The 10,492-nt window shown below is 40.2% G+C and overlaps 1 protein-coding gene across 1 annotated transcript in view; it reads left to right on the forward strand.

Annotated features, from left to right (window-relative positions):
• Positions 1-10,492, forward strand: part of MAN1A1 (mannosidase, alpha, class 1A, member 1) — a gene marked incomplete at its 5' end in the record, with an annotated part of 117,554 nt that overhangs the window by 84,815 nt on the left and 22,247 nt on the right. The window contains 2 exons of the mRNA XM_009325682.1: positions 1,228-1,321; positions 5,330-5,445. Coding sequence (XP_009323957.1) covers positions 1,228-1,321; positions 5,330-5,445 — 210 coding nt within the window. The remainder of the gene's footprint in view (positions 1-1,227; positions 1,322-5,329; positions 5,446-10,492) is intronic.

Raw genomic sequence — 10,492 nt, forward strand, 5'->3', positions numbered from 1 at the left:
AAAATCTGTTGACATTTATGGTGTAACATCTGTTCTACTAAGAGACAATTAAAGTGTGACGAAAGTGCGTATGTTAAAAATCCCAGCCTATGGTTTTCTTCCAAAGTGGCATCGAGCTATAGCTGCAAGATGCTGGAAATCTGTTTATGTAAGCTGCTCTTCAAACCCTTTAGAGACTGCGGTTCCACAGCCCTCTGAGGCAAGCCATTCCAGGGGCTGGTACGCTTGATAAAGAAGAAGAAACACTGGAATGAGCTTTGCATGGAAGCATTCATAGAAGAATTCATTAAATGAGGTCTAGGGCTCGTTGCAGCCCGCATTTGGGCAATGACTGTTAGCAATGTAGTGTCAAGATGCAGAAGGCAGTTTGTGTACCACAACAGAAATCCTTCTGCGGCTTGGTGTACGCTAATTTATCTTCTTTCGCAGCAGCTAGTTCACTTGATCTCTAGGCATTCAGGGTGTTATAATGAAGCTGTCAGTACCTTTTTGTTACGATTTCTGGTCTGTGGTGCTCAGGATCTTCATTCTCCCAAGTTGCTACATTTTCTTTTTCTGTGAATGTTAAAATTCAGTATAAATTATTTCATGTGCTCTGCAGTGGATTGTGCTGCTGGATGACTCCAGCTGCAGAGCATCTGGACTGTAATTGTTTCCCCGGGCCTCTCATTTGTAGTGAGCTCCTTAACAGTGCTGGCAGAGCGCACAGGGCTGCATGGGTTCCTGCCGGGCAAGCTGGTTGTATGAAGCTCAGTTCCAGCAGTGCTCTCCTTTCCAGGCAAAACTGCTTTACAATTCACTTCTGCATCTGAACTAGGTGGTAGGCTTAATATTTAATACCTTTTCTGCTTTGGTATATGAGGAATAGAACGCTGAAGTAGCTGAGCTTAGTTAAGGCAACTAGCCTCCGTGAATTTCGGTCTCCTGTGGAGGGGTGAGATACTCTGTATGTCAAGTCCTGAACTTCAGAGCTTGCTTCTGTTGCGTTGTTTCATTACCGACACTTGACACAGGAACTGCAGAGGTTTTGAGGAGCTCATTTATGTGATGATATCAGCTTAGAGGATCTTTTTTAATAGTAATATGATTGCACAGAGGTATTCAAGTATATGTTTTGAATAAGACTATTTTTTAGGGATACTTGCACTTTAAGACTTTTGTACCGGCCCTGTTTTATTGTGGGGGGAAAAATGGATCAGTGCTCAGTGTTTTGTACCCTTCCAATAGGTAATGAATATTCGAAAAGTTCTAAATCGACTGGATAAACCAGAGGGCCTTTACCCCAACTATCTGAATCCCAGCAGTGGCCAATGGGGCCAGCGTAAGTAGATCACTTCTTTGGTGCTATGACCTGCCTATCAGTGTGCTGTTCGCAGTCATTAGCGTCTTTCAATCGCTGTTATGTGTTTTTTGTATATATATAAAGAACTTTTATAAAGTATAAAAACTCACGTTATATCTGAGGTTCTGTACAATGTAAAAAATACTACAAATATAAAAATAATAATCCTACTTGCTGTATTTTAATGTACTTTTCTTTGATCTTTCAGTATGACTTGTGCAAGCAGGGAAATGTCTGAATATGTATCATTTTGGAAAGGAATTTGTAGACCACAGAAGTCTTTTATTCAAAAATCTAAAGTGCTCTCTAAAGTAGCTGTTTAAGGAAACATTATCAGTTCATCTGAGTCAAATTCCATATTTTTAGAGTGGTGTGGCTCCACTGAAGAAAAAAAAAAAGTAAAGCAAGTCTTTCCAGTTAATACCAGCTGTGACTTCTGTTGAAGTTTAATGCCAACAACTGAGGAAACAAACTGAACAGAACTGTGTCATGGCATTAATCCCCTTGGAAAAAAATAATAAAATGCTTGAAGTAATTGAACTTCTTAGCCCCTTCCCGATGACTGAGCCTTTTCTTGTTGTACATTGCCTTCTCCGATCTTCGTAACATGTTCAAAGCCTACGTAGTGTGCAGGATCACGATTCTAGAGGCCCTACTTCTTCTTCCACTTTTCCTACTTAGGTTCAGTCTACCACCATCCCATTCATGTGTTTCCATGTTCTCGTATTTTTTCCTCCCTCTATTATTGAAAGAAAACAAGCAAGATATGCTGTCTTGGTCTGAAAAGGCACGGGCAGATGAGATGGTCCTATAGATTATCAGTGTTGGAGCTGGCTAGACAATACAAGAGAGGGAAAGGACTGGAGAAGTTTTTGAATATCATAGTTTGTTTAGGATGCAGCTAAGGTGGAAGTGAGGTTCTGGAGTCCTTATGGGACTGGCCACAGTCTGGATAGATAAGATAATTTTTGCAAAGGCAAAGAACGAGTGTTTTATTGAATAAACTATATTTTTGAATGCTTTGTGTCACTGTCTGAATTAAAAAGATATCCAAAAACATTGTGCTGCTCAGTTGTATTGTCCCATCAAGGCAAAGGCCGTTTCCCTTTATGAATTAGAAGTATGCCAGTCATTTTAGAAAGCCTTCTAGTCTGCTACGCTGCGAGGCTTCCTTCAGGTCACCGTGCCACAAGGCCTGTGGCAGCTCAGCATGCATAACCATCGACTCTGGTTGGCATGTTGGTATAAACTCTGACATCCATTTACAGATCTGAGAGGTGTGTGCCCACTTGTTACCCATGTTGGGTTAGCACAGCTTTGTAAAACACTAAAACCTCCCACTGGAAGTGTTCATCCTACAGCAAGAGGCACTGGGTTTGGTTAGAAGGCTACCTCAGCATCTGTGAGCCAGGTCCGGTTACCTCCTTCCTCGGCTTCAGTCAGCCACAGAAACTCAGCTTTTTGGTGAGCTGCATGAGAGCAGATCTTTTTAGTAGCTGACACCGTTAGTGTCTCTGCCTTATTTATTTTAAAGCAGTCAAATACTTACTCTGCCTCATGGCCTTTGCCATTTCCCTATTTTTAATATAATTGTGTCTTAACGTACTCCTCGTTCACATTAAATGCCAGTTTTTGTTGGTGTGCACAGGAAAACTTACAGTTTATACCAGCTTTGTTTTCCAATAGCATGTAGTATTGACAAAGAAATAGCTTCCTGCACGTGCAAATGATAGACAGAGATGTTGATGCAGGTCAGCCCCTAGCATGCAGCAAAAGCAAATTCGATCTTGTTGCATCTCTTCCAATTCAGTTGCCTCCGTTCACAGACACTGATGTATTAATTTTTTTTCCCATAGTAGAAGATCAGAATGTAAGACTTGAGAGGTGTTTTATTTGAGATTGCTTTTCTAGGCTGTTTTCAGTTGATTACAACAGGAAAAAAAACAACCAACTTAGACTCTTAATTGGTATAAAACAGAAGTATTATCTCTCAAACATCAAGTGGCGAGGGAGGAATAGTTTCTGAACATTTCTTCTCTGGCAATGCTGTAACTGTGAAGGACACTGCTGGATCACTGCCATTGTTCCTGTAAATTCATTTAGCCCTTGTTATTTTGACAGTAAACTGACAGTGATTTGCTGCAGCGTGCGTCAATTGGATTTGTCTACTGCAATAATGTATATAATAACAGGGCTTATTATTGATGAAACTGTGCTTGTGCTATTTAGTTTGCAAATGTCAGAGGTTTCTATGGTAATTTATTTAGGAAACCGTAAAGGTCATTTAAATGCTGCTGTTCAAAGATCAGCCTTTGATCATAGAAAATGTTCTCTTTTTTTTTTAAGAAGCTTCTTTTCCTTTTGGGTCATGAACATTTAATTAAATAAATGGTGTATTCTTTCCAGAAATTTAATATATCTCATTCGGGGGGGGGGAGCCATTTATAAACCAGGTTTGATGGTACAATGTATTTGTTAGGCAAAGGGACAGGATACGTTTGGAAAACTAGATTATTTTTTGTATGTCACAGGCTAGTGGAGGAAAAAGACACTTTATTAAAGTTTGAATAGAAAAAAGTGTATCTTCTACATTTGCATGGCTTTGCAGCCTATTCAGAAGGTGAAAGGAGGCATTCCATGAAGAGAAGATACTAGGGAGTTTAAAAATAAGTTCTCTGTGTTCTTTTGAATTCCACCAACAGAGGCATAACTTTGAAGCTAGGATCAGAGTTAGGTGTTGGGAAGTGTGAGCTCTGTACCACTAACCCTTCTGCATTTTGCTTTATGAGCCTGGGTTACCCCAGGTGTGTTTTGCTTTTCTCATGCCCAGAATTCTGTGATATGACTCACAGACTTGCTGTGTGATATTTGTAACCACATCTTCATCCTGGATGTCTTGGGTGGAACTAGCGGACCCCTTCCTTGCCATAAAATCGACAGTTATAAATGAGTAGTCCTGGTAAAGCACTTTGAAATCCTATCACTGAAGACTCAATAAATGCCAATGTTACCAGGCAGCACCAACTTAAAAAAGAAAACCTCTAGCTACTGTTCTTAGTTTAATGGAGCTTAGAGAAACACTCTTATATATATTTTTATATGTGTGTATATGTGTGTGTGTGTGTGTATAGTTGTAGTATTTGATGTGTTTAGGGGGTCTGTGCAACCTTGTGCAAGCAGCTGAGAGCATCACTAACTTTCATGTCACTGGTGCAACTGGCGTCGGATGGTCCGACTCGGTTGGTGTTAGTGTTTGCAGGGTCGCGTCCTAAACTTATGCAGTTGAATAATCACAGCATCTGTACTACCAGATCATTTCACATAGTAAACATAGGGCAGGATAAAGCAGTGTGATAACAATAATCATCTGTAGATGTGGCAAAGTCTTTTTTTTTCCTTCTAGAACCACTGCTGAGTTCTGAGAGCAGCCAGATGTTCAAAAATGTAATATTATTTTTAAACATATGGGTTGGCATTTTGAAATACCATAAAATAACCTGAAATTCAACTCTGCAGTAAGGAACTAAAACATTTTGACCTTTTTTATGAAGTAACTTAAATGGACCATTAGAGAATAAAAGAGTAAATAAAAACAATGCCTGCATGTTAAGAAGGGAAACCCTTTATCAAATTAGAGAGCACTTTCTAATTTTTTTCCTGATTTTAAAATAAAAAAGAACTTGGGTTAACACATTTTTGTAAGGGATAGACTACATAAATTCTTGTTTCTTTGCCATGAGCTCCTGTGGCATGTTGTGGATATTAAATAACTATTGTGCTTTAGCCTGATGAAAAAGTTAACAGTTGAAGAAATAATTATCTCTATATACCAGTTAAGTTTTTCCTGAGGTTCTAGGCTTACATATTAAAGATTGTTGTAGGAAGAGCTGTTCAAATGCAGTAAATGCACTGTTTCAAACTGTAATTGTATTTTATTGCCCAGGCTGAAGATGAAATTGCTGTTGAATCTCCTTCTTCCCTTTTTAGATCATGTCTCCATTGGAGGGCTTGGGGATAGCTTTTATGAATATTTGCTCAAGGCATGGCTGATGTCGGACAAGACAGATGAAGAAGGCAAGAAAATGTATTATGATGCTGTTCAGGTAAATAAAATATTTTAATATTCCTTTCCATAATAATCTAATCTGTAATAATCCTAAAGAGACACGCTCTGAGCACAATGTGAGGGATTTATGTCTTTGCCACCACAGTGTGGTTTTTTTAAAAAATTAGTTTCTCTTTTAAAAAGACTTCATCAAATGTAAACGCTAGAGGAATACAGAATCTGTGGGAAAGGGGAGAGTCTTGAAGTATAGCTCTTTTTTTTCCAACTGAAAGACAGTCAGTTCTCTCTGATACTGGAGGAGAAAAGTATAAAATATGCAACAAAAAATGCATCTATAAGTAGCTGTCAGATAGAAGTTCAATTCTTTTTTCCTCAGTTTCCCTAAATGTATTCCTTCTGTCCTTTTTCCTTATATCAGGAGGGAGTTCCTCTCTTGTGTTTCCACCTTATATTTCAGCCATTAGAGTATTTTGATTGTGGTTGAGACAGGGATCAATATATTATGGTAGATAATTACAAATGAAAATAGAAATTTTTGTTGCACAATGACTTTTTGTTGCAAGAGGCATATATTTGCCAGCTTCTGTGAAACTGCCAATTATTCAAACTGGACACAAGAGAAAGTTTTCAAAAATCAGAATTGTTCATACTTACATTTGTATGTGGTATTTTATTTATGATCCTTCTAGTCAGCAATTTGCTTTGTTATTGGTGGTCTTTCCTTAATACACTGTTTTGGGAGAAATAATGGTTTTGTGACACTGGATTGAGACTCAGGAAGTATTAAGTTTGAATCAATATTTACAGTCTTGGGCAAATGACCTGTTTTCTCGGTTCTTTGCTTTCAAATATATATAAAAAAGGAGATAATATTACTTCTTTTTTCCCCATCCTTTCATCTGTTTTGACTGGAAGCTCTCTAGGGCCAGGACTTCTATCTCGTATTAACTGTATGTATCTACAGTGCCTCTGTAGACAAGGCTTCGAGATGCTAAGCGATATCTGCTTATTCTTTCATACATCTGGAAACGTGCTGTGTGTAAATAGGGAAGAGACATAAGTCTCCTTTTACTTCCCACACTGAAAAAAAAGTGGTGGCATTAAAAAAATACAGCCCTGGCTCATTGCAGCTATTTTTTTTTTCATTAGAGAGAAAAGTCATATGTGGTGATTTGAGGGTGGGTGTGATCTCTGGTGGTAGTAAATTTGACGACCAAGTATCCTTTGCTAAGAAGATCCTGCCTTTAATTTTGTAAGTGCAGATTTGGATGCGGTCAGCCTCATTTTCACCACTAATATTGTTTTAGCTTCAGAGCAAAAGGTGGATTTTAAATTAGGTTTGAGTGCATTTGAGGCTATAACATAAGAACAGTGATACTATAATAGCTCAGCCATTAGGTTGGCAGCCAAAAAGAGAGAACAAAGTGTCTGATAATACGATATCAATTCATCTTGCTGTGGAAGGCATTTTGAAGCACCTCAAAGCTGCTTCAGTCTTCTACTTCCACTGGTTTAATAATGTCAGGTTTTTCTTTTAAATACATTCTTGCACAGGGTAAGCGCTAATGCATAGACGTGTGCCATAAAAAATGTGCTTTTGCTAGTACAGCCATTCTGGAAACCGCTGCAGGTAGAATATCCCAAACGTGGTCTGACGGTCACCCTTGTCAGTGGGACCGTGAGTGCATTGACTCCCGTCCTGCCGGGGAGCAGCAGGGGCGCATTGATCCCAGCTGATAACAGAGAGTCCGAGAGAGCCCAGCGTCTCGATGGCCGGCGCTGGGCTGCTCCTACTAAGGCTGAAGGTTCACCTTCCCGGACTTGAGCACAGCTGGAGTGAGGTACATCAGGAAGTCTCTCTTGCCTTACGCCACACGAGCGGGTGTGCCATCACGCGTCAGCTGCACGGTGGCAGCGTGCCTGGGTCACTCCTGAGCCAGCCCAAACTGCCCAGCGGGTGGAAAGCTGCCTGCTGTTGGCTGGTCATCGGGGAAGAGGGCCAGGAGTGCTCTGAGGTATGTCTGTATGGGGTGCAGCAGCAGCATGGCTTTGTTTAAACTCACACCTTAGCCATACCGGGATAACAACCTCCTCAGGTACGAAAGTTGTCGCAGGCCTCCTGAGGTCCTGGTGGGGAGCAGAAGTGGTGATGGCCACCACACTGCATGGCCGGTTCTTCATGCTCGGATTTCAGCTGGAGGAGCAGAATTGCCTGGTCAGCAGCATCACTGAATGTGGCAATATCGATGATGGGGTCTGAGCTCTGCTGTATATGACTAGATTTATTTTCTAATAGTACTAGCTCTTAAGCAGTCCAAGCATCATGCTTCTCCAGAGTATCGGTGTTTCAGAGGGCCAAATGATCACTAAATATGTGCTAGATTTCGCCGTGCCCCTGCTTGAATGCTATTTCCAGTATTTTCTGAGCATGGCGTTCATGTTCTCTGTTTTCTATACTGAGGTACATTTGTACCAAAGCTGAAAGTGTACATGCAGCATGTGGAGGTACAGCTTGATGTTGTAATGTAGCTTGTTCAGAAAATGGCAGGGAAGTTGCAGTCTCACAGAAACTTCAAACTGGTTGGGCCCCACTGAGATGCTACGTTCTTGACTGGAGTAACTAGCCTGTTTTGAAATCCATCCTGATATTGGCTTTATTGCTATCGATCCCTTACTTATCTAAATTAAAGGTAATTTAAGCGTCTGCACAAGCTGCAGTCTTTCTTTATGACTAAGCCTACACGGTTTGGGCATTCTGAGTCTGCTTCGTATTTTCTTAGATAAATTTCCCCCGATGCTTTCAGAATCTTTTTAAGACTATGCCAAAGGGAACGGCGTGATTATTCCTGGCCATTCAGTACAGCACATACCCACCAAATTCTGAAAGAGCGATGTGAAGGTTTGATGCCTAATTCAATATCTTCCGCTATCCTGAAACCACAAATGAAAATATACGGTGAGTTATAGTTCACTGTGAAAAGCTGAAATTTATTTAGATAAAGCTTTGGGGTTATTTCTTACGTTGTTCTGTAACTCATATTAGAAACAAAGAGTTCCTTCTACTAGAAGGAATATATAGTAGCACCTATAGATTGTTTTATGGCTTAAGTTAAAAGCAATAACTAAGATGTCAAATTAGATTTAAAAAGTTTTTCTGCTTGCCATGAATAAGATGCGTATTTGACTGATGCCATTTAAAGAAGAGTTTATTTCTAATGGGAAAAGGGACAGAGATAGTCTTGTTTTGAATACCAGAGCATAATATATTTATAAGGCTGTCAGAGGGATTCATAAACTCTAGAATTTGCACAAAAAGACAAGTGAATGTATTTTTAATGTAAGTTATTTTTCTCTTTTGAAAAGCAATGCATATAATGTCCTGTTTCACATAATACAGGAAGTAAGAGATCTTCTTAAACTGATTTCAATGGATAGCATGCAACATTTAGTTACAGAACAAACGTGTATTTAGATTTTAGTTATATTTTGAAGATGTAACTGGCCATAGAATAATCTATCTGTCTTTGCAAGTATCCAGGACAGGAACCATCCCACTCTCTTCAGTTCACACAGCTGATCTCCAAGACACAACTGAGTAGATTTAGTAAGAGAACATGATAATTTAGAGCAAAAATGGAGCTTCTGGGTTCACTTATGTCTAGTCTAGCAACAGCGGTGTCACAAGCAACTGCATCAAATCCTCCCCTCTTGAATGTGTCAGCCCTCATTTTCTAAGTTGAAGGGCAATTCGCCCACCACTCCTGTTAGTACGTTGTCTCACACTTGACGTCCGATGGTTCGGTATCTTTTCCAAATTTTCCGATTACATTTGTTTCTGGCCATTGCTGCAAGCTTTCTGCATCTTAAGTATTTCTTCTCTCTCTTTGGCGCTGCCTTCATCCCCTCCTCAGTGTATTTCTTGAGAAGTGGCATATCTAAAGATGGCTGTAAAGAGAGCAGTAACTCGGCCCAGACGAACTTCACAGGAAGAGGGAGAATCCCTCCCCAGCACTTCCCGAGCAGCTCGGTTCAGTGCAGCCCACGGTGGCCCCATGGTATCAGAGAGGTAAAGCCGCTGCGATCTGCAGTTTTAGCTTTAGACAGGGTAGTTTACTTTTAGACATTTAGATTGTTTAATTTTTCTTACTGGGTAACAACTGCTCGGAAGGTTGTAACAAGAAAACTAGTGATCTCCGGAGAACCTAGCACATGGAAGTAGAAACAGTGGAAATAGCAAAAAGAAGAATAGGTGTTGTAAAGCAGTGCCACGGCTGTTCTCTGCCAGATTTCAACGGCACTCCTGAAAGTCAGCCTGCTGCTAGGCTGGGTTGCGCGATTAAGGAATGCAGTAACCTTCTGTGGGTATCAAAAGGGGAAAAAGTCATTTTTGGCCTCAGGATTTTGAGTATTGAGACAGAAAATATGTAGGTCACTTTTTAATTTTTTATAATTTTTGGGGAGGCACATTGCTAACTTCTGAGGCTAGCCTTGATATACTCTGTACTCTGCCAAAGGAAGCTATATGGTTTTGATTTTGTTTTGGGGGTTTTTTTGGTATATTTAATTGTCAGCATTAAGTAGTGAATATTTTTCAGAGCTGTCAAGATTTCAGCCTTTCAGATAAATAAAACAAATCCATGTAGACTCCTTTCTCATTGAAATGAGGGAGAGAACAAAGTGTTGTTAGCAAACTGAAAACATGATATTGGCAGATAGGCCCTTTTCATCTCCAGAGTTTCATGAGGGTCTGTTTAACTGTGGTGACAGTCTGGTGGCTGGTCTGTGCTGATTGCAGTTTCCATTAAGTTGCTGGAAGCGGTTTGCTTTGTGGTCGTAGTAATCTTAAAAACTACATAACTGATGTGGGCAATGACAGAAGTGCAACAACTCAGTTAGAACAGTTTGTCATACTGGGCAAAGGCAAAAGTATATTAACGAGTTGAACATTCAGTCCTTGAGCTCGTCTTGGCATTGAAGGAAATAGGTGAATAGGGCAGGCAGGGTGGTGCAATAGGTGCCCATCTTCAGAATGAAACAGTTGGTGCAGGGGACCCAGCATTCCCACTGCATGCATATGGGGGGGG

This window comes from Pygoscelis adeliae, unplaced genomic scaffold, assembly GCF_000699105.1.
Source record: "Pygoscelis adeliae isolate BGI_AS28 unplaced genomic scaffold, ASM69910v1 Scaffold54, whole genome shotgun sequence".
Lineage (NCBI taxonomy): Eukaryota > Metazoa > Chordata > Aves > Sphenisciformes > Spheniscidae > Pygoscelis > Pygoscelis adeliae.